Source organism: Rhipicephalus microplus, chromosome 10 (assembly GCF_043290135.1).
Source record: "Rhipicephalus microplus isolate Deutch F79 chromosome 10, USDA_Rmic, whole genome shotgun sequence".
Taxonomy (NCBI): Eukaryota; Metazoa; Arthropoda; class Arachnida; order Ixodida; family Ixodidae; genus Rhipicephalus; species Rhipicephalus microplus.
The window spans coordinates 42,241,587-42,266,294 of record NC_134709.1 but is presented as its reverse complement, the minus strand read 5'-3'; the positions used below and the strand labels follow the sequence as shown (position 1 = coordinate 42,266,294).

At 46.9% G+C, this 24,708-nt stretch overlaps 1 protein-coding gene across 4 annotated transcripts in view; it reads right to left on the bottom strand.

Moving 5' to 3' along the window:
* LOC119180818 (uncharacterized) overlaps positions 1–24,708 on the bottom strand; it is a 92,099-nt gene that overhangs the window by 40,795 nt on the left and 26,596 nt on the right. The window contains exon 1 of one of the 4 annotated variants that reach the window (XM_075875554.1): positions 21,882–24,175. The exons of 2 other annotated variants lie outside the window; for them this stretch is intronic. In XM_075875554.1, the coding sequence (XP_075731669.1) occupies positions 21,882–22,149 (268 nt within the window). In that variant the 5' untranslated portion in view covers positions 22,150–24,175. Of the gene's footprint in view, positions 1–21,881; positions 24,176–24,708 lie in introns of those variants that run through there. One more of the 4 variants, XM_075875555.1, reaches the window with a different exon arrangement.

Sequence of the window (24,708 nt, the reverse complement as noted above, 5' to 3'; positions counted from 1 at the left end):
TGGCGCGGTTTCGCCGTGCTCTCGCTCGTGAATTATTATTTTGCCGGGCAATTTTTTTTTAATTTATATTTCGCACACGGAGTGTGCGGACGTACACGTCACGGAGAAGAAAGGAAAATATGGTCACGAAATCATATACGATGATCTCAAAGACGAAAAGGGCGATATTTCTCTTACTTCCTTTCAATTAAAGTGAGGCGATCGTTATAGTACCAACCCGCCACGGTGGTCTAGTGGCTAAAGTACTCAGCTGTTGACCCGCAGTTCGCGGGATCGAATCTCAACTGCGGCGGCTGCATTTTCGATGATGGCGACAATGGTTGAGGTCCGTCTGCTTAGGTTTAGTGCACGTTCGGTCGAAATTTCCAGAGCCCTCCACTACGGCGTCTCTCATTATCATATGGCAGTTACGGGAGTTAATTTCCCATGATTATTATCACTATGGTACCGATATGAAGCCACTTATAATGTTCCCTGTACTTTCCTTTTCTTAATGTTTACGGTTTCTTTAGTCAATTATACAGAAACACCATCCATTCGACCTCTTCGACACAAGTGCGTAGCCAGAAATTTCCTTCGGGGGTGAGGAGTTACCTATACTTAATTTCGGGAGGGGCACCCCCCTTGCAATGGTAGTTTTTTTGCTCTCTATCCTATGGCGAAAAAGAAAAAAAAAATCGGGCGGGGCACGGGCCCGGTATGCTGGCCCCTGGCTACGCCCCTGCTTCTACATGTATTGAAAGAGCAATACGAGGAAAAAACAGCGCATGGTGAAATGACAAGGCTTCATTTACGGCATGCCTCTCTGCATTTCCTAAGGGTTGGCCGACCATGAAAAATTAATAAGTTAATATACTAAATCGGTCAAAGTGAATGCCAGTTAAAAATATACGCCTAGCGTACGTTCTCATTCTCCGCCTTCATGTTAAACTTACATACCTCCAATGAAACAATAGCTCTGATAAGAAAGGGACTAAAGAAAGAATACAAGACGTGCGCTATCCTGCTGTTTCAATAACGTATAGCTGATGTATTTCTAATATTGATAACTATTAATCAACTAACTAAACTAATAAATAAATATATCCGCACCATTCGTTGCAAATTATTAACCAGCGCGGCCGAAACGTGCCCCCCTCCCCCTTGAGTTTACCCCCTCTAGCTGGGATCTATATAAGTGTCTTGTGTTGTAGCTTTTCATTTCTCTAAAACTATTTAAGATATATGTGCTTCAACCTCTGCGTCTGGTAACATCATCTTGAAGGATATTAAGAATGCTAAAATAAATTTACGGGCACTTATTCAAACTACAGCTTGAATCGGCAGAGCGAGCAGAGTCGCCCCCTGGTGGATACTGGCTGAAGCGCGCCTAGTGCGGACATGGCCTACGAGATACACGCCGCGCGCCTGCCATCTCGGAAGCCATGAGCGCAAAGATTACGCCCTGCGTCGTCTGCTAGCCACGTCGTGTTTGCATGCGCGCGTGTACCTCATGCACGTCCTCATAGGGGGTTCGTTCCGTCATGTTAGCGCAAGTTTAAATGATTGCACGTATGCCTAACACGATGTACAGAACCATTTGGGCTTGATTGACTGCACATGTAATAAGTCCGATGAGTGCAACTTTCGAGAATGCTGTGTATTGTCGCGGTACGCCCTCCGTTCGCCAGCATCATTTAAGAGTGCGTGCCGAACTTCGAGTACGTCGTTAGGTGCGCTTGGCATCCTCCCGAGCATGATGGATATCAAATAGTCCGCGAGTGCAGCGTTTCACCGACTCGGTGGATTAAAAACACACACACACACACACACACACACACACACACACACACACACACACACACACACACACACACACACACACACACACACACACACACACACACACCGTGGTGTGTAATACTATAATGCGCTCGTTTCCGCTCGATGCCAGCGACCTTGCTCGCAGAGCCTGTCTGGTATTGCTGAGTTTGTCTTCATTTCTCGCCGCAGTCGACCTTCCGCGCCACACGCGTGTCCGTACAAACGCGGCGGGAGGTCAAAAACATCCTCCGTGCAGCACTGCCGCCACCGCGTGCATCCTTTCGTTTATTGTCTTTGTGTCTCTCTTCGGTGTGTTGGCTGTCTGGCCCGTTTTCCCGTCACGTACTCAATGCCCCGTTCATCTCCAGGTTCCCGACCGCTGCGCCAACTAACCCCTTTGTCATTTCGATGCGTTCCGCGAGGGCTATTTCTAATTTCTTCCTTCAACTCAATTTATTTTCGAGTTACATCGAGTGGCGAAGGACAACCATCGTCGCAGAACTGCTTGACAGGTCTCGTCATCTTTTTAGCCATCAGTGTGCAAGAGAGACAACTGTCAGTAAAACGGCGAAGCTGTAAGTATACATGACTAGGTGGTGGGACGACGTGGCGGGCTATGAATCCGTGAGTGGGCAGAAACCACAGTGAAACAACGCCAACGAAATTTTTGGAGGAAGAAGCCTGAAGAGTCTGCGCGCTTGCACTATAGTTTGTCCTCACGTTTTGTCGGCATGCATAATATGACCCCGTGGTTGGACTTTATAGGTGACAGCACTGTATCAGCAGTTCTGGATATAATGTTGGCGGCTCACACAGCGGCGCTTCGTTGTGAATGGTCAGCCGAAAGTGGTCTGATCCGCGTGTCATCGAATGAAATGCGTTTACTGCAGCTCGTAGGAAATATATAGGCTTTTTTTTTCTTCAAACAAATGTCTCCTGCCTTTCAGGCAGGAGACAGCGCCACACAAACCCTCAAGGTAATAATAATAGAACGATGTTTTGCGTGAAATCATACGACAATACTGCAATTTTGAATGTTCAACATTCAACATCGCGGCTCCCTCGTGTGCTTAGATTTCTAAACACGTGGGTCTCCCTGCACAAATATTGCCCCAAGTCGAAATCGCGCACTGCTTCTCCGTTTTATCATTTTCGTACTATTCCATTTTATTTTTATTTTTATTTTTTAAGACAGTTTATGTACCAAAGTGTCAGACTTCGCTCGCGCGAAATATTTCACTGACGTTCATTCGATCCAAATCTATATAGTGGGACCACGACAGTAAATTAAAAGGACATCCTAAGCAGAACTTATACTCACAACGTCGCCGATAAACTATACAGTGCCGCATTTCTACACCTAAGAGCAGCGCGAAAATGCGTAACCAAATCCTCGCGCGCGCGCGCGTGCGTGTGCGTGTGTGTGTGTGTGTGTGCGTGTGTGTGTGTGCGTGTGTGTGTGTGCGTGTGTGTGTGTGTGTGTGTGTGGCACGCACGCACGACGGGCGACGTTCCGAAAATCTAAGTCCCCCCCCCCCCTATGCGCTCTACACGCGCGCACATTTTCTTTCCCTCCATCCTCCTTGCCCCGCAACGTTACACGGGCAGGTCGGGCGCACTGTGCGAATGAAATGAGGCGGCAATCATTGTTACGGAACAAAAGAGAACAGAAAGAAGATCGATGAGGAAACAAAACAACGAAAAGACGTTGCTAATGCAAATGGCAGTCGTGATTAGATAAGTTTCGGCCAGCAGGCAGGAAACGTAGCACCATCGGAAACACACAGCCGGCCTCGACATTTCGATTGAAGAACGTCTAACAATCGTAATAAATATTGGGAGTTTACGTCCCGAAACCATCATATGATTCTGACAGACGCTGCAGTGGATGGCTTCGGAAATTTAGACCATTTGGTGCTCTTAACATGCATCTACCGCTAACCTTTGACCTCCATGAAAACGCAGTAGCCGCGATTCGATCCTGCGACCCTTGGGTCGGCAGTCGAGCACTGGGTCATTGATTGATTGATATGTGGGGTTTAACGTCCCAAAACCACCATATATGATTGAGAGACGCCGTAGAGGAGGGCTCCGGAAATTTAGACCACCTGGGGTTCTTTAACGTGCGCCCAAATCTGAGCACACGGGCCTACAACATTTCCGCCTCCATCGGAAATGCAGCCGCCGCAGCCGGGATTTGAACCCGCGCCCTGCGGGTCAGCAGCCCAGTACCTTAGCCACTAGACCACCGTGGCGGGGCTCGAGCACTGGGTCAAATAATCAGGTGAAGGAGCAACCTTTCTCAAGTTCGACCCAGACGAATACTTTCTCAACCTTGACTCTAATGTATCGGCATGCCTCGACTACTTTCTAACAAACCGTCTTCAGTACGTCACTATTAACTATCATGACTCGCCGGAAATGAGCGTCACATCGGGTCTACCACAGGGCTCAGTTTTGGGACCACTTCTGTTTTTATATGTATTAATGGCCTACTTAACTACGTCTCTTCATCCGTTCATTTGTATGCCGACGACTTGCTTTAAAGGGAGATACGTACCGATGATGATAAGAACATCTTTCAGACAGACCTAAATAACATTAGGAATTAGCGCAATAAATGGCTTATGGAATTAAATCCCAAAAAATGCAAGCTAAAGACAGTCTCCCGCAAGCTCAATAGCTCCTCAGCATACAAACTGGGTGATGTTTCTCTTGACCAAGTATCGTCATGCCGGTACTTAGGCGTTACTATTTCTTTCAATCCAACATGGAATGCTCATATTAACGTTATAACGAACAATGCTAACCGTACATTGTGATACAGACGTCGTAATTTTAGCAAAGCCCCACTTTCCCTCAAGATGCTTCTTTATAAGTATCTTGTGCGCTCGAAATTGGAGTACGCCGCTGCAATATGGAACCCTTACCACCAAAACCTGATCAGGTATCTTGAGCTCATTCAAGATAACGCTGCACGTTTTATTCTATCGTATTATCACTGTAAATGAAGCGTATACAGCAATGAATCACCACTTGTCACTGCCACCTTTATCACTACGTCGGAAGTACTTCCATCTTTGCCTTTTCCATGAAACGTACCATCATCCAGTACATAGTAGTGAGCTCATTATGCCTCCCACATACCATTCCTCTCGCATCTACTACAAACGTAAGGTTAAGAAGGTATTTCCTGCTACACAAACGCATTTTCTTGCTCCTTCATACCGCTCACATCAAACGACTGGAATCGTCTACCAGGTGACATCGTTTCCATCTCTTATCACTATCTCTTTAGTCATTATTTATGAGCTCATTTACTTCCCGATAGCCCTCCCTAGTCATCCCATCCATTTCACCTCCCCACGACTTTCTGTCTACACGTGTCAAGATGGCGCCGTTCTCCGGCAGGTTCATGATTTTTTTTATTTGTGTCACTTCTTTTAATTTTAAATTGTTTTGGTAGTATTGTATAACTCTACCACATTCACTATTTTCTTGCTATGATTCCTTTATTTCTATTTCTTTTTCCTACGTTTCACTTTTGTTCCGTTTCACTGAATAGAGATGTTATTTTGCTTTAGTCTTGCTCACATATAGCACGTTTTGTTCTGCTGCTTTGTATTTTTCATGTTGTAACCCCCCCTTCCCCCCCCCCCCGTAATGCTTCGGTGATTGACGGTAACAAAATAAATAAAATAAATAGATAATCAATTTTTTACGACGAAAGCAGTATGTGGCTGTCGGCGAAACGAGAAAAAAAAAACCGTTCGCCACGAGAAACGATAACGGTCTCTATTGGCTGCGCCATCAGTTACATCGTTCTCTACGTCGCACCCGAGCGCGTGTGCCATTGGCTGCGCCGTCAGCGACTTCATGCATCCAGTGTTGCCACGGTTGCTGACTTATCGGTAGATGTACTGGCTTTTCAAGTTACCTGCGTACTGAGTGATAAGGTGACCGAATCTACCGACGTTCTGTATTTTGTACAGACGTGATCGGAAAAGCTGGCATACTTAATCGACGTAGCGCGTTTTGAAACATAGGACAAGGGAAGGGACAGAAGGGAGCGCTTACTTCCAACAAAACTTTATTTCGAGGAGCGTACATATATATGCTCATGAAATTCGAAAACAACAGGCAAACAGATGAAAAACAATCTATTGCCATGCGCTAAAAACTTGTCATCTCAAAAACTACAATTCTTTTTCGCAAAGACCGAGAGAAGGATTGCTGACGCAGTGCGGCCCTAATCTACTGATCCTTCCTGCTTCAATAATCTCCCTTGTCACTTTATTTCTGTTTTTTCCTATGATTGCCGTACCATGAAAAAAGTGGTACGGTAACTGGCAGGTGTGTTAATGACCGGCTCCGCGAACACGCTTGCAACGTAAAAAATGGTCGAGATGGTTTTTTGGCACTACATTGCAGCACGTGTGGCTGCAAACCACTTTTTCATGGTACGGTAATCATAGGAAAAAACAGAAATAAAGTGACAAGGGAGATTATTGAAGCAGAAAGGATCAGTAGATTAGGGCTGAACTGCATCAGCAATCCTTCTCTCGGTATTTGTGAAAAATAATTGTCGTTTTTGAGATCACAAGTTTTTAGCGTATGGCAATAGAGGGTTTTTCATCTGTTTGTCTGTTGTCGAATTTCATGAGCATATATATGTACGCTCCTCGAAATAAAGTTTTTTTGGAAGTACCTCTTCTGTACCTTCCCTTGTCCTATGTTTCAAAACGCGCTACGTCGATTAAGTATGTCTTACCAGCATGCCCAACTTTATACTCTAGTAAAAGCTGGCACTTTTTCACCGTCGAGTTTGATTTGACGTGGTGCCATTCGGTTACGCACAAAAGAAGAGGGAAATGATCAGATCGCCCAAATGACACAGCAAAATAATTGCTGGAATGCGGGAGCGAGCATATTTTCCAAACGAACAGCTTGCACAACAGAATATTAGACAAAAAAAAATTTATTTCCAATAAAGCTGGTCCATGCCTTTCCTTTTTGACGTCTCTCTCTCCCTTTCGTTGCGCTAGATTCGCTAGAATGTAGAGGAGGGAACACGCACTAAGCAAGCTTACGTTTGCGTGTGTGAAGTATTCTTGCAGAAAAGCCACCCAAAGATATTTTTTTTTTTTGCCATCAATCGCTTCAACGTTTCGCAAGAATTTCGCTGCACATGTGTGGGCGAACGAAGTTTGCAGGCAAGGAACTCTCGACCGCAGCTAGACTACCGGAACAATTTTTTTTTTTTTGCATACTACACTCCCCCGAGAGAACTTGCTCGCAGGTGTGACATTCAGGCAGCGCTTTTTGAAAACTCTCTATGGCTCCGAGACACTCTTCTTGGAATGCGGAGGGGTGAACGCACGTACAGGGAGAAAATAATTCTAGGCACAAAAGTTTTCAATGGGAAAACGTTTTGACAAGATGGGGACATTGGATACGTGGTAGATACTTCCAAGGGAAATAGCGCGCAAAGACGCAATACAAGTAACCAGAGATTAAAATGTCAAAATGGAATAATGCTAACATCCCAAAACAACGACATAAATATCAAAGACGCTGTAGCGGTGAGCTCCAGAATTTTCGACGACTTGGGGCTCTTTCACGTGAATCTGAATCGAGGCACACTAAAACACTTGTGGGTGAAGATCAAGAGAGCGGATTAAGATGCACAGAGCCACCTCGTCCCCGCTTAATTTTATTTGTGTTATTGTGTACCTCCAAGAATAGGATTCGCTAGGGCCCTCCATTGCTCAACGTGCACTCCATGAACTGATCTTTCCTCGGTAATACCCTGTGCCCGCCCCTACAAGTAAATGACACTGCCAAACTCTCAACCATCCCGTCTTCGTCAGAAGGTATCCGTTTTCACGCCTGAAACACTCAAGCTTCAATGTGCCGAGTGCCGTCAGAAACCTTTGCATATTTAATAGGCTTTGAATCGTGCTAGGTTGAAACCTTCGGGGACTCCAGTAATCTCGGAGTCATTATTTTTACCACTTACTGGAAGCTATAGTACTCAACGGTAGATTACTTATATCAGTGGTGAATGTGCGATGCAAGAACTAACCACAAAGACTAAAGTTTAAGATGTACTGATTTCTGCTGATATGAAAAAAAAAATCTGCTTCAATTTTTTTTTTTTTGTCGCGAGACAACGTTGCGTTCATCCCATTCGCAGACGTGCCGCCGAGCCCGCGCACAGCAGTTTCAACTTACAACTTCCACACACGGATCTTACAAACACCAGAATAGCAGACAGCTTTCCGATAAAAGCGCCAACAGTCCGATTCGTGAGAGAATTCACGTTCGCCAGGCCGATGCAGCAGTCTGGGGAACAAGAACAGGGCCCGGCTGACCAAACGCAAGCAGCTAGTGCGCACCGAGGATCCGGCATCCTTTCGAGCCGAATGCAAGCGACAACGGCGAACCGAGGAAGCGGCGTTGTCGGCAGAGCAGCGACAACGTGGCAATGGCGGGAACGCGTTCGCCGGGGCCCGCTTTCGGCGGGAGTTTATCTAGCGGCACTTCGGCTTGGGCAGCGCCGTCTGCAACCAGCTGTGGCCGCACGTTTCAGCTTCGCTTCAAGAGCACACATACTTTGTCCCTGTTTACATGTACATCGTGTAAGAGGGAGATGACGCCGTGCAGTACCGGTCTGCCCTATTAACTGAGTGACTGATCTGCTACAACACCGGAGTGCGATTGCGCAACCAGACATAAAACGAGGCCGCGGTAAAACGAAAGCCAGAGCAGATGGAGAGCGTGAGCATTACTTATATAGGAGAGAGAGAGAGGGGGGGGGGCTCGATCGAGACAGTTTACTGGAGGATCACGGAAGTTCACGGTCGTCTCGCAACCCGTGGCCAATAATAGAAGTTGCGGGCTTCCTCTGAACGCGCGACTCGCACCTCGGCTAAGCCCCCGGCGTAAGCTTACTTAGAGGATTACTGGAGGCTTAAGAAAGCTTGCGAAGGCTTAGCCGAGGGCCCATTGTCGAGTGCGTTCAGCGACCGCGAGCTGTCGGTTGTAAGCGTAGACAGAGCAATATTTACCCACGTGACATTTCAGGGCTTGCGTGCTCCCAGTACGTTGCCCAATCGCTCACACGAGTCGGGTGGAGTTGGCTGTGCTGCATCAGCTCACGAGCAATTTGGTTTGGATTAGTCTTCAAACGCAAGTTATCTGGTGTTTTATGAGCGACAAGCACGACGCGATTATGAAGTGATGATGGCATGGTTATGACTCATGAGACAACGTCACGCGCGCGTGACCAGAAAACATCACCAGATGACTTTCCATTACATTGGAGGAGTCATGGCAGCCAAAATATTTCGGTTTTTTTACTGACATAAAAAAATAAGTTAATCGCACCGGTATATACTTGTCGATTAATTCAGCATGACGCTGTGATGTCTGGCACTGGTTTGACCAGACGGCATAAGGGCCATGCGCCATGAGGAGGCGTTGGTGCCGGTTTCGAACCATGTATGTATGTATGTATGTATGTATGTATGTATGTATGTATGTATGTATGTATGTATGTATGTATGTATGTATGTATGTATGTATGTATGTATGTATGTATGTATGTATGTATGTATGTATGTATGTATGTATTCAATTATTTTTCAATTCAATTTATCTGTTCAATTATTTCAATTATATTCAATTGTATGTATGTATGTATGTATTCAATTATTTTTCAAGTCAATTATATGTTCAACTATTCAATTTATTTGCTCGACCTAACTGCGTCATCGAATAAAGTCGGTGTATATTGCTGTTTAATGAGAAAAGCTTTAAGTTCGCAAGTATAGCAATCGTGCTTGCCAGTTCACCTAGCCCAATTTACCCGAACCACTACTTGCCGTAGGAAAAGCTCGACTTGTCCACTCGCTCTCTGAATTTCGTGCAGACCGGTTGTGCCCCCGCGATCTCCGACGACAGCGCAGCTCTGGCCGACTGGCTCGCCCTACGCAATCTCTCGCCGCCGACAAGAGCTCTCGCTGAGTGGTGCCCCGTCCTCGGACTCCTGCGACCGTGTTCATCTTTCCTATCTTCTCCTTGCTTCTGGGTGTCACTGTCCCTGCACCACGCTCTCTCCTTCCCCTTCTCTATTTCTATACATTTAACCCTATCCTTTTAATCCCTCCTTACACCCATCCCTCGTGAGTTACTGTTGAGGTGTCGCACTGTGATGCAGACACTTACGGGGCTCACTTTGATCTTCTTTTCTCTTTTAAGAATCACATAAGTAAGCTCAACTTGTCTGCATGCCTTGACTTGTGCGTTGCATCGACCAACATCGGCTATTGCTTCGCCACTATGCGGCGCGAAAGAACACTCAAAGCTGTTGACGTTCAGCTGCAGTTCAAGTTTCGGATGCTGCACGCGGTAAACGCCCCAGACGATGCGTACGCAAAGCACGTTGCGGATGTATACCGACTATACGCTATAAACTAAATGTTATGGTGGCCACTGTTTGTGACAGGAGAACCGTGGCTGCGGTGCATGAGGAAGATTTAGAACAGTTCTCACTTCGGATGATGGAACGCTGAAAGGAGCACGTTCTAGACGTCTCGCCGACACCAGGGGGACACACGATATACGAAATAGTACTGCGTGCTTAGTTTGGTTGCCATCTCAAACTGTCACGTTCCAGTATAATCCTAGAATGTGATTACGTTCCAGCGGTAAAGGATTACAGATAAAGCGTAGTCATGGTATCGTACCTTATTTATTTTCCTTTCAAGTGACGTGTAATACAAAAAAATAAAATGATACTGCGATATAGCCAGTTTGTAGTGCCGCATCAACTGCGTTATCAATATGCCTTAATTGTTTGCAACCTAACTTAACTACAAGTGTGGAATCAGTGCGCGTCAATCTAGGCCGACTGTGTGTGATATCTCATGTCGTTATTCTGGCTACCGATAACTTCCGCGAAAATATACCATCTCAGTTAAGCGCGTTCAAAGGAAACCCACTAAGACGTACTAGTCAGTAGTGACTATCACAGAGTCTAGTCCAACAGACGAAACTTTAGTGAATATAGCGTGCCCGACCAACAAACTTCTTACTTTTTGTTCTTCCTTACACAGTTGAACCTCGATTTAACGGAGTCACCGGGACTCGCGAACCATTTCGTTAGATCGGAAACTTCATAAAATCGAAATAGGGACAAATTTATTGCCTGGTGAAAAAGCTCGAGGCTTCTTAAAGCAGCAGGTGCTCGCAATTGCCGTAGCTGGTCAATGAATTCAAGCGCCCTCGTGTGCATCAGCGAACCGCCTGAGAAGTTCGACGGCCGTCTGTCACCTGACTTGCTATGGGCACGGGAGTTAAGACAATGTCTAGACCGTTCGCATCTTCAGACTCTTCCGTTGTGCCGGCAACGAATCGCGCTATCTCCTCGTCGTCGAGAACATCTGTTGAGTAGGATAGGTAGGTAAAAACTGTCTTTTCTTTGGAAAGGAAAGGGGCAAAGGGATAAAGATGGTGGAGGTGTCTTCACGCGGTGGTCCTCCGCTACCATCTTTGTCCAGCCCAGGATGAGGAGCTCTGAGAAGCTCCGCAAGGCAGTAAAAAAGCATTACTTCATATTAAGTGCCCTCGTTACGGGGCACGGAGCAGTCCAATGAAGGGAAGTGGCTATCACAATCTAGAGCCCCGATGTCGGTGATCAAGTGTGGGCTGTCCAGAGGGTCCACGATGCGGCGGTCGGGCTTGGCCTGACTGTCCCAACGTGGGAGCAGCCCGCTGCGCGTTGAGTCACGCACCTCGGAATTTACAATTAAGTTTCGCGTCCATTCATTAAGTAATGAGTATTCATTAAAGTGGGCGATTAAGTAATGAGTATTCATTAAAGTGGGCGATCGGACCAGTCAACGACTCACGATCGATGAGGTAGAGAACACGGACAACAAGCAGACAAGGATACCGCGCAGTATACATCGATCATCAGTATTATTTAATGAAAATTATTCAATAATGATAAGCAGCGGGAGGCTGCCTTGCGCAGCTTCCCGCTGCTTATCTTTACGTAATACTTTTCGGAAGGACGAGCAAGGGGTGCTCAGGGCGCCCCCACATGGTATGATGAAGATTTGCTTTCTTTGCGGAGCAATCATTTACAGGATGAGGACGGGTAAAGAAAAAGATACGTGTTGTAAAGGAAGTGAGGATTGTGAATAATGTAATGATAGCTGAAGTTTTACGTCCCAAAACCAAGCTGGCGCGTGCCAACAATACGGAATCCCAATCAGTGTTGCTAGAATCAGAGTAATTACGGAAGGCCATTACATTATCTGTCTCTGTTAACAGTTCAATGTGACGTGACGACGGAGGGGACAGGAGCAGCGTCGGCACAGGTGTAGTAGTTTCACATAGTTTCACCCCTGAAACGTTGTCCCTGTACGACGATAGTTATAGCGCGAGAAAAAAACGACGACACAGAGACAAGAAGGACACGAAAGACACGAGCGCCACACTAGACATACCAACTAGCCCAAGCTGCCACACTTCTATGTCCCTGTGGTCCTGACTTGGTGGCGCCCTCTTGTGTCTTCGGCGGAACTACCCGCAGCATAGCGACAGTGGAACCGCCACCTAAGAGAAGCGTGCTTTCCCGGTTGCGTAAACTGTCGGACGCGTTTTCCCTGTTTCAACCTATTGAGACAAGCGGGCGCAAAATAAGCCCCAGCACTGTGCACGACCTTTCTGTCACGTGACGTCGCCGAGACTCTCGCCAGTGCGGCCGCGCCACTACTGCCAGTGCGAATCGTGTCGCGGCGACGTAAAACACACCGCAGCCTTCAGACATCGTATATACGCGACGCCGCAATCGATGTGTATCAGTAAGCGATCCTTCCGCCTTCCGGAAAGAGTGGAGGTGGAGAGAACTAATTAAGGTCGACAGAGGGGCGTCACTCTGTATAGTTTTACGCGTTGAGTTTGTTGAAATCAACTAGAGGGCGCTGTGGCGCTACGATCGCTCAGCGACCATGGGAATGATTTGTAGTACACGGATTTGCCTATAGTCTTCGTGCTTGCGGGCTTTAAACGCACTCGTGGCTTTGTTTATCGTTGTGTTTTTTTTTGCTTCGAATAAGATAACGGACCGTTTCAAACTTCGTGACCAGATTTGAATTGGCTGTAGCCTAAAGGTCAAGTTATTAGGGTACTTGCTTGGGTAAGTTGGTAGCCATTCATCGTTACGTTATTGCGCACCGCCTAAAAGACGAAGATTTTTGAGACGAAGAACTACACGAACACAAGCGCGAGAACTCACTTTGCGCGTGCGTTCGTGTAGTCCTCCGTTTTCCAAGTCTTCGTCTTTTAGGCGGTGCGTAATAGCGCATAACAATAAAAGGTTACAGTGGCGAATCGTAACTGCTACACCTTTGCCGACTGTCGTTTCGCGAAGGCCACGCTAAGCCAAACGGAACAGAAAGAACGGAGATGAGACAAATTTGTGTCTTATATATCCATGATTCCAATGTTCACCAAAGCGCTGCCCGTTGCAGCACCCACAGACAGTAGCGCCAGACAGTAGCTTCCTATAATGTATTTACATGAAAATCTATAGTTTTATAGAACTATTCCATCGCCGTCAACATACGCGTTCCATTTAAGTGAGTGTGAGAAAAAGGGCATCAGTCCATCATCGATGGCACTTACTGATAAAAGAAATGTCTTGTTTGAATTTTGTTTTAACTTGTTGGATTCTGCCTACATGCCGCATGACTTGCATGCTCCGCCCATGTATGTGATGATTATATGTGCTAATATGTTTAGTCGTTTTGAAATAAATAAATAGGTTGTGAGTTAAACGTCTGTTTATTGTGCCTTGTTTCTGTGTGTCCCTGTCTTTTGTGCACTATACAAAAAATTAAAAAAAAAACTAACATGAATTAATACCAACTGGCTGCAGTTTTACTGATATACCGTCCTCGCCACGCACGACCGCAGGTAAGAGTGTCAGCCGGTGCGACAAAATAACCAACTCGTGAACGAAAAAAAAAAAGCTAAAATAATAGTAAGCACTTCTTTTCATTTAAATGCCCTGGAGATTCCAGAACTTGCTTGCCTTGATAGGATCCGTCGAATTATTTACATTGTTCTCCAACAGAAAGACAGTGCCGAAAATATGTGACAGCGCCCTCTTGCGGCACGTTCGCGCCGCGATACAATTCCATCAATGACCTTTAACGTATCAAACCTTTTCAGTGCGTCTGATTGACTCATATGCCACCTATATTTCGTCGCTTTATAGAAACCTCAGCGCGCCAGAACGCAACAGACAAACACCGAGCTTCGCACAAGCCAGTGGGCTGCCAGACCGTCTCTGGTCGCTAGGCAATATGGCGGCGCCCACTAGAAGCAGCAAAGGGAGGACTGGGGGGGGGGGGGGATGACAAAGGACCATCTGCGTCGGCGCACGTCATGGCCTTGAGTATTTCCTTTCTTTTTCTTTAAATTTCTTCGCGCATTTCCGGGAGGGTGACGAGCGCGCCACCCGGCAAGCAACGGCACCCTGCGGCGGCTGCGGCAACAACACGGCCGGTGCTGAATTCGCAGAGCTCCCCGCCTCAGCTTGACCGATGGCTCGAAGCAAACGTGGGCAGCACATTTTGAAACTACCCCAATGAGGCAAACGTCGCGTATGGCAAGGCATGTGTTCCCAAGCAAGCGCCCACCGCCGAAACTTGGACGGGAAAATTCGATTCCTGTGGGGTCTCCATGTTGGTGCCGTAGCAAGTGTACCGGTTGTTTCGGAAACAACAGCATGCAACGGCACACTGTCGTAATTGAATCAGCACAACTAAATGTCCAACTCAGGTGCGCAGTGTTTTTGACACAGCAAGGATGTATATACGCCTTGCCTCATAGGAGTGTAGAGGAAAGAAAGTTCATCGTGAATAAATGACCGCTGACCGAGATCGGAGGTGTCGTTTTTTGTTTTTTTGTGTGTTTCAAAATGAATAAACATGCGTTTTTTTTTTTTCATTTACTGAACTCTTGACACCATGTTAAAGTCGTCAGGGACGAGCGAGAACACAGGAGGCTGGGTTACGTGGACACATATCTATTCCAAAACCGCATTCTAGCCTAGGAGCCCTGCCACACACCACGAACACACGCGGTCAGTAGCTTCGCCTGGCTCGTGCTAGATGGCAGCATCTACAACACGTAACAACACAAACCGCCCTGTGAGGACGTCCGTGAGGTACGAGCGAATGCGAACACGACGCGGATAGCAGGCGACACCGCTTGCGATCCACACTATATGCGCGCTTCGGCCAGTAGCCGCCAGGTGGTGACTCTGTTCGATCTCGCGGCCATTAGGCACGTTAGCATAGCAGAGATAGCACAGCACAACGTGCCGGAATAGTCGAGTGCTATAAAGCTCGGCTTCGGGTACGTGGACTCGAATCCCGCCTCGCCGAGAAATTATTTTGCCTAAAACATTGCTGTTTCTATTTCTATTTCTCTATCTTCTACTGATTCTCGCGCCCATCAGTTTTTTGCTTCCGACGCTGGATAAACTGGCACACGTGTTCTGAGAGAGAGGAAAAAACTCGTCTAAGAGAGTGTGTGTCGGTTCATGAAGGTGATTTTTGTTCCCACGTGAGGGACCAACGGCGAGCCTAAACATTAGCTTTGCTGTTAAATGTATGTTGCCATGGCAACATACTGCTTCCTTTTTCCTTTCTTGCTCGTGTCTCTTTATGTCTCCTTTCAATCAATCAATCAATAAATGTTTCTTTATTAGCGCCAGAAATGCACATTGTGAGTAAGTATGCAGGAGGAGGTCCCAAGGTAGTAAACCGCAGGCCCTCCTATGTTAACACAAGGAAAAAGCTAAAATACGAATAACGAAAGAGCAAGTCACAAGGACATTTCGAACTTTTTTTACAAACAAAGCAATATATCGAAAATTAACAAAATGCAGCAGTTATACGTTTGATAGACACTTTTTCAATTTTGTCTTAAGAACATGAATGCGCATTAATTCTTTCATATCAGGTGATAAAGAATTCCATAATGAAATTGATGAAGAAACAATGCTCATTTTCCCATAATTAGAGCGAACTTTAGGTAATAACAGGTTATTAGCGACCGCGAATCTAGATTTATTGGAATTATTCAACAAGGCAATAGGAAATATGTGGATAGTTAGCGTGCGGTGGAAAATTTTGAAAAACAAAGCACACACATTATAAACGTACATTTGGGAGATGGGTATAATACGTAAAGCTGGCAAAAAATCGCATGTGATGGCGTTTGACGTGAAGCGACAGGTATGAGTCGCATTGCTTGTTTTTTCACTACCTTTAACGGCCAAATGTGCACTGAATATGAATTACCCCATGATGTAATGCAATAACTGAGATGACTGTGTATGAATGCATAATACAATGCCTACCCCATGATGTAATGCAATAACTGAGATGACTGTGTATGAATGCATAATACAATGCCTTCAGAGTTTCGATGTTAAAACACATTCGTGATTTGACCAATGCCCTGATACTGCATGAAATATTTTTACAAACAGAATTGATGCGTTGCTGAAATTTCATATATGTGTCCATTATAACTCCCAAAAATGATGTATTATCACTTAAAACAATAACTAATGAGTTCACAAAAAGGTGAGAAATGAATGCTAGTTTTTTCTTTGGTGAATTGAAAAGCATAAAACAGGTTTTGGAATGATTAATCATTAATCTATTATAGTTGCACAAGTCAACAAGAGAATTAAGGTCAGCTTGAAGTCTGGACACGAGAGTCGCGAAATCAGTGATGACAAAAGAGAGTCGTGTCATCAGCGTAAAGTAAACAAGAAGAATAATTAAGGCAACGTGGTAAATCATTTATGAATATTAAAAATAATAACGGACCCAAAATTGAACCTTGTGGAACACCTCTGGTAATGGGGTTGGGACTGGATGCAAAATTTTCGACCGAGACCACCTGAAACCTATTAAGAAGAAAGCTCTGTATAGCGTTAATGCGGGACCAGTTATGCCATAGTACTCAAGTTTACGAAATAGGATGAAATTATCTATATACTATCAAATGCCTTAGTTAAGTCGACGAAGAGAGATCCTGCGATGTTACCATTATAATGAATGATCTGATTTTGTCAGTGAAACAAGCAATTGCAGTATCAGTGGAAAGACCAGCCCTAAAACCAAACTGAAAAGGAGAAAGTAAGCTAAATTTGCTTAAATATTTAGATATTCTTATTTCAATTAGTTTTTCCAAAATTTTATCCAGGAAGGAAATGACAAATATGGGCCTGTAATAGCACATGCTGAGGGGATCACCTTTTTTAAATACTGGCACTACTTTCGCAACTTTTAATTTATCCGGGAAAATACTGTTTTTCAAACAGCGCTTAAAAATGTAGCTTAACATGGGCGCTACGAGAGATTTTACAAGTTTAATGGGCTTTGAGTGGATGTTGTCTAACCCAGCTCCGGTAGCTTTTAATCCTGAAATAATTGAGGAAAAAAATTCCGCCATATCCACGAAGTGAATGATGATGAGTGGGCGAAGCTCCGGAGGTAAACCTGGTAAACCATGAATCCTCTGTACATTTTGCCCACTCGATTTTATTACATCGCTCCCCCTAGCGTACGTCGCCGCACTAAATCGAACCAATGTCAGCCTTCAACCAATGACACGCGCCATATGTGACATCATTCCTATTTTATAAGATCTCGCGTCTTTCATCAACTACAAGTACCGCTTTCTAGTTGATAACATCTTGCATCTTTTCATCATCAGCTACAAGTACCACCATCTAGTAAACACTACAAGAACTAAACAAGAGGTGGCTACATACAGGAGACGGTACCGCCATCTAGTGAACACTGCAAGAACTAAACTAGAGGTGGCTACATACAGGCTACAGGGGACGCACAGCCCACGCCCTAAGGAGCTTCGCCCCTAAAACGGAAGCACAAGTAGGAAAAAGAAACATCGACTGAGGACTGTGAAAAAACGGAGGTACATAGTCTGAAGAGGAAGGGACTGCAAGGATATAGTAGAAAAGTGTACATTAAAGGCGTTGGCCACGTCACTGGCCGCAGTGAGGGTGGCGTTATCGACACGAATAGAGATCACTTTTCTGCGCAACTGGGTGGAATAAAAAAAATTCTTTTTAAAGCTACCATTTTTTCCCCGAATTATGTCCACAATTCTTTAGTTCCCGCTCATGATAACTTTGTTTCACCTTTCTTAAAGGTGTAGCCAATGTGCTGGAGTAAGTTTTATAGCGCGATTTCAAGCGCGAATTAAAAGACTGACGTTTCGTCTTTTGATATAAGTTCTCTTTCTTGTAAAGAGATCGTATCAGTGAATCTGATAAGCAAGGGCACCGTGGGGCAAAGTAGCGCCTGTTAGATTGCAATGTAGTTGAACGCTCAAATGCTGAATAAACAGCGTCGTAGAACCTGGTCAAGGCCTCTTTAGAATCATTCGCGGCATATACACTGGACCAATCTTCATCGGGCAATGAGCATGCAGTACTTGTCTGAATCAAAGCGATACTTTTGGCGTATTACGTTGCTACGAGTGATGACCGGTTCAAAATATAGGAATACAGGAAAGTGATCTGCAATGTCAGTGTCAATGACACCAGCATGACTGACGTCATCGATGTTTCTGAGGGCGTGATTGATTGATGACTGTCAGCCGTAATCAGAACAGCGTGTTGGTACAAATATTAGCGATTTAAACTCAAAGCAATAAAAAGCAAGTCGTATACTGGAGAGCAGAATGGTTAGAGGAATCTAGTAAATAAAAGTTCATATTACCCATAATTATTATATTCCTGCGCTCAGCAGTAAGATTATCAAGCAAGTGATGAAGCGCTTTACAAAAACCAGAGGGGTCACTGGAAGGGGATCGATAGACAGTAGCGAGAATAGTTTTTCCTTGATTCTGACCAAGACCCGGTAGATCAATTTCCAGCCAAAGGAATTAACATTTCGCCACATTTAAATTTAAATCATTGCGCCTGTTTATACAGAATGTTATTTGATATAAAAATGCGTGAAGCCACCATGATGATCATCAGTTCGATGAGAATATTCGCTCATATAACCGGGAAAGCCATACGAGTAACCATGACCAGGCGATCGCCAAGTTTCGGAGCAACAGATAGCCGAGAACTGACGATTAAGGGAAGCATAGTAGAGCGGTAATACTGTCATGATTCTTAGGAAGGCTACGAGCATTGAAATGGATCGAAGAAAAACCCCAGTCTGCGAATAAATGTTATTAAAGTCACCCGGAAGAAAATAAGCCATTATGTTTTCTTTTTTCCAAGTTTAACGTTATTTCACGCCTATGCGTTGAACACATGCAGATCAACATCACTGACAATTTTGTGCACCACACTATTAAGAGTTTGTCTTGCCTTATTCACATAATTTTCAGTCCATAGAAAAGCCCACTTCATCTGTTTCTTAAGAGCAAGTGCTTTGGAAAACAGCCGCTTATTATCAGACGTCAGGTGCTCATTAACGTATATCGGCTTTTCCTGCGGTGCCGAAAAACCGAACAAGTCTGTTTTTGGGCGCAACTATCGAGCTTTGCTAAGGCACGTTGCCGGGCTAGTTGGTTGAGATTCATCATTTTCACTGGTATAGCGCACCACGACAAGGACACACACAAAGGAGAGATGCACACACACAGAAACTTTCTTCAGAAACTCGATGCGCTTGTCGCGCGAGCAGAAGCGTACAATGATACTTTTGCTATTTGTGTCGCGCGTTGGTACTCTGTGTACAGTATCGATGTCCTCAGGTTTAATAAGGCAACCGACCTTTTCGCCGAGAAGCTCAACAATGTTTCTGCACTTTTCACCTTGCGTTGTTGGAACACCTCTTATTTCCGCATTATTGAGGCGGGAGTACTGTTCCCAATGTCTATTGTTCTGCGCTTCTACTAAAGTCCCTTCTTCCGTTGCTACTAGTGTCCCTAGATTTTTCTCCCTTTTAGGGAAAAAATGTTGGGGCTAGATTCTACCTTTTCCCAGCACAGGGTTGCCAGCCGGTCGGCGCTCTATAGCCAACCAATCCCCCTTTGTCTCTGCTACGATTCCTCTACTTGCTCCCATCCTAACTACAGCGTACTAGACACTTTATCCCAATTGTAGTGTTGTTTCTACCGCTGAAGACGGGCCCCTTGCCACGCCTACCCTTGCTTCCGGACTGCTGTTCGTGCTGATGACGACCGTGCTCATTTAATCCTTTTCTCTTCTTTCCACTTTTCTCCCTTTTCCCTTCCCCAGAGGCACTACGCCGTGCTCCCGACCAGGTTGCAGAAATTAGGTGCCTCCTTTTCTCATCTTCTAACCACTACCTCAACTATAGTGTTGTGTTACCTAGTGTCCATGGACCGCGCGTTCATCCAAACGCCCTTGACAGTGCGCTAAAGTTCGCGTTCGGCCATACGCTTCTTAGGTGACGCTGCGTAGTGGCGTTTTTACGATGCAGACGCGTTTGACAACCACCCTTTTACCGAGGAATCACCTCATTAGAAACTCGAGGCAGGCAGCTATGACAGAAAAGGGGGAAAAAAACCAGAAAGAACGTGTCGTTCAAGGTCGCACTACGCCGAGAGTCTGGACCGCCCGTGCGTGGTCAGTAGCACGTTCGCCGCGCCGGTTCGGACGCAAAGGGCTTACCTAGGCGCGATGTCGCGGATGCTCTTGCTTTTATTTATTTTTTTTTACTGCTGCCATTGCTGCGTCCGACATTCTTCGCTCAGCTCCACTATAGCGGAGCCACCGTGCATATCGCGATTAGGGTCCCGTCGTGCGACCTTTACACACTCGCCCCTCCCCCCCCCCCCCCCGTCCGCGGATTCGGTATACCTTCGTATATAGTGTGCTCGCTGTTGCATGCCCGGCCTGTATACCCGAAGCTGCGTTCCGTTTATAGTCCCATGTGGGTCGACGCTTTGTTTTCGTTCGCGGCGGGTGTGCGCTGCTGCGTTCCAGCGCGGGCGCTTTCCACTCCACTGCAGGCGCAACCGCCCCGCGGTGTGCCTTCTTTACAAAAGTTGAGCGCGCCTACTGTGGGCGTATGTGTATACTGCAGACTGTATACGAATATGTACTAGGTATACACTAACACGCCGACGGGTCGACAACACAAAGAGCACCCTAGCGGGTCACTCGGTATGGAGGGCAACGCGCGCGTTCACTTGCGGGGCGTATAGTGCGAATGAGCGAACATGTCGCGAATCGCGTGTGGCGACTTTGCGAGAGACACGCGGTATGTATACGAATAGAGTGGAACGCGTGTAACAGCCGCCGACAGACGGCGTTTCGAAGACAACGATCTATTTCCTCCGTGCACATCTTGCACCGCCAGTCTGTGACACGTGATTTTTTGACCGAATGTTTCTAGTAGATACATTCTATAATCGTCAACAACCACTTCATTATCATCGTCGTCCTCACTGAGCCCACTGCTGGGCAAAGGCGTCTGCCACGTTCTGCCAGCCGACCCGGTCATCTGCTTGGCGCGACCACGTTATAGCCGCAAATCTTCTTAATTCTTCGAATTAAAAAAACTAAAAGTATAAGCTGCTATCGCGAGTAAAAACAACACGTGACGGCTAATCTTTGTGGAAGACGTAACACTGAAGCGTATCCGAGCAGACACTTTTTACAGTTCAGTAGGGCAAGTAAAACTGCGTCATCACACCATCTCGAAAGCACACTGCATGCTTCAGACAACAGGATTCACGAAACAACGCGAAGACGTTCATTAAACTTGCTAAATTCACCGAATCACAAGCATGTCACCGCATATATCAGAGACACGTTTGACTCAAGAGGATTTAGGAATGAATTCAAGCACCTATAATAAATAACGCAGCTTAGCTTTTGAACCCAAGCAAAAGTTCGCAATAAGCTATCTCGAATGTGGACGTTACACGTTGAAGCCCTCGGACAACAACGGGCATTCAAGGCAAGCACTTTCTGTAAACTTGCTATAGACGCACATGGACAGATGAGGGTATTTACGCACCGCGGTCGTTGAAGAAGCACGCGGGCGACGACGCGCTCTCGGCCAGCGGTGGAGGCCTCCAAGGATGGTAGCGGGCGCCGCCCGACGCGAGAGCGGTGGCCGTTCCTCCTCCGAACCACTCGGGAAGTCCGCCGCACGTCTTGCCGGAGACGTCGGCCGCGGCGCATCCGGGACACGTGGGTCCGTAGAAGGCGGAGAACTCAAGACCGCACACCGACACCTGCACACCGAACGTGGTCGGCACGGCAGACCAGGCGCACGGAGCCATAGAGAGAGACGATGCCTCAGGAGCTCCGGCCGCTAACTGGACCAGTACACCAAAGTCCAGCGTGACGTCGCCTGAATGGTCCAACGTGACTTCGAGCCGCCATAGCTCACAATGTCACGGCTGTGAGCAAAGCTTTCGAGATGAAAACGCTTCCAACGGTGTCGCTCTTCGTGGACACAACTCGTTTCGAACGGTGGCTTTAGCGACACTCACAGACGGCGATCATTATCCGTGCGCAGCCTTTGCGGATGATGCTCTGGGCCGATAAGAGGACGCTCCCCGCCCTCTGAAGTCCTTTGGCGCAACCCGTCGTCGCGAGAGTCCCGATAAGGGTTGCCCGGCATCTGCATATGTCCGCTGGTCCGCACAATAGGAGTCACCTCGACCGTCAAGTTTCCATTGCTTCGAGGAGGAGGCCCAGATAAGGAACTCCCGCCCGAAATAGAAACGCCAATGACCAGTGCGAGTTTCAGAGAGCACGTTCATCAACAAAACGTGTGCCAAAAAATTGACTATTCAAATCGAAGAATGATGCGCTTTTTCTTGGCAAGAGCCCTCCGAACTTCAGCTTGAAGTTCTGGACGAGCACACCCGACTTCAAGAAGCGCTACTCTGTGTACCTCTCATTGTGTCATCAACATTGAAGACTGTTGCACTGCGTTACAAACTTTCACACCCGCCCACCGATGGAGGCGAACGTTCAGGGCGCGCCGAAAACGGTGAACCGTCAGGTCGGGCCGTATATCCGTTGCACGTCTCTTAAGAATCTGCGGGCCTTGACAGAATTAACGCTTCCGTCGACGACCTTATGTTACCGAACATTCACACACTCTGAATCCCGCAGGCATTTGGCACTCCTATATTGACGTCACGTCCGGCAGCCGCCGACGCCCGGTGCGGTAGATGAAGTAGGACGACCCTGTATAGAAGGGTGCCGACAGTTAGCGACATCACCGACACCAGTATAGCGTCCCAGATTCTCGCACTCATCGAAGGAACACTCGCGACAGCACAAGAGCTACGCTTCACTGGTGTCGCTGCCATCCACCCTTGAGCCATCGGAAGGATGTGACTGCTATCACAGAGGGCCTGAGAGGGTACTTCCGCTCACCCAGTAGTTTTTTTTTGTTACACCAAAAACGAAAAAGAAAAAAAAACACCGATGATGAAAATGTCAAATCGGAGAATCGCCGAGTGCCCGTGTGGTGCCCTACTTTGATGACACCAGCACTTGGATGACCAATGGTAACAGCGACGTGACCTTGAAAAACTTGCCTTTTTTTCTTTCCTCTTTGGAGGTTGCAAATCCGGGCGGTTCGGATTATCGCGCCCACACCATCCAATCACGGTCCGAAGTAGTGATCCACGAGCCTATACGCCACGGCGAAAACGTCCACCAATCGTTGACCTTGACCCGATGAATTCGAAGCGCGTCGCGCCGTGCACGTTCCGCAGCGACAACGTTCCAGAAAACTTCGTCGCCAGTAGCACTTCTACACTGGGCATTCCAGTGTACCATCCAAACACAAGTGTCTAGCCGTGTTCACAGAGTGGCGAGGCGCTGCAGCTACGCGGATTCATGGGCAATCAGTAAGGAAGCCTCGCCGTCCGGGTATGCACACAAGACGCCAAACGATCCGACGCTCAGTCCCTGGTCTTCATCGTCGCCTCTACGACGTCATCTCTCTGCACTCCTCCTTGCCTTCCGGTCGAGTCTAAAAACGTCCTCTACTTGAACGAGTCAAAACGCTGGCCGTGCGAACCGCGACTCGCTAGTCGAAACCTCGCACTGCTGCTGGTGCTTACCGTAAACATGGCAACCGCGCTCTAAGGGGGGCCAAGGCAACCCTTTCCGACACTACTGTCAGGAACGTGCGGCTCCCCTGTCTTTCTTTAAATGGAAGGCGACTCCGAGAATGGCGTCGGGCTTCGTGGAGGCCGTCAACGGCGCAGCAGGCAAGTCCAAACAAGAGAGGCCATCCCTGCCCTCCTTTCGCTTCTCAAGGCGCCGGCGTTAAAAGCAGTTCGGCGCTACTTTGTTGTCGGGACTAAAATTGCACAGTTGTATGTACACATACGCGCGAGGGAGTGAAGGGAGCGGAGCCTCGACGGCTGAAACCAAACGCGCATGTGCGTCGGGGGGGGGGGGGGGGGATCACGTGACTTAGCCCGCGAAATCGATCGGGGCTGGCAAGGTTGATTCCCCACACTTCTCCGCGATTGCCGACTCGAAAGTTGGGTGCACTGTTTGGGGAGACGGGACGCGCCGCGGTCGGCGTTTTCGATCTCGGCTCGTGGATCACGTGGTAAGGCTGAGTCACTCCGCCAGCGCCCGCACCGCGCAACTTTTTTCCAAGCGCGCTATCACGTGGAACCTGATAGGTTAGGTAAAGCAATGCGAGTGTTTGTTTGAGTCCTCGAAAAAGCCGACGAAACAGCTAGCAGTTACACTAACGACAGAGGTTTATAAGACCAAACGCGTGGGACTATATTCTGCAGCGCACTCTATAAACCGACGTACTGCCGCATTCAGTGTTACCTACACTGCACACAACTAAA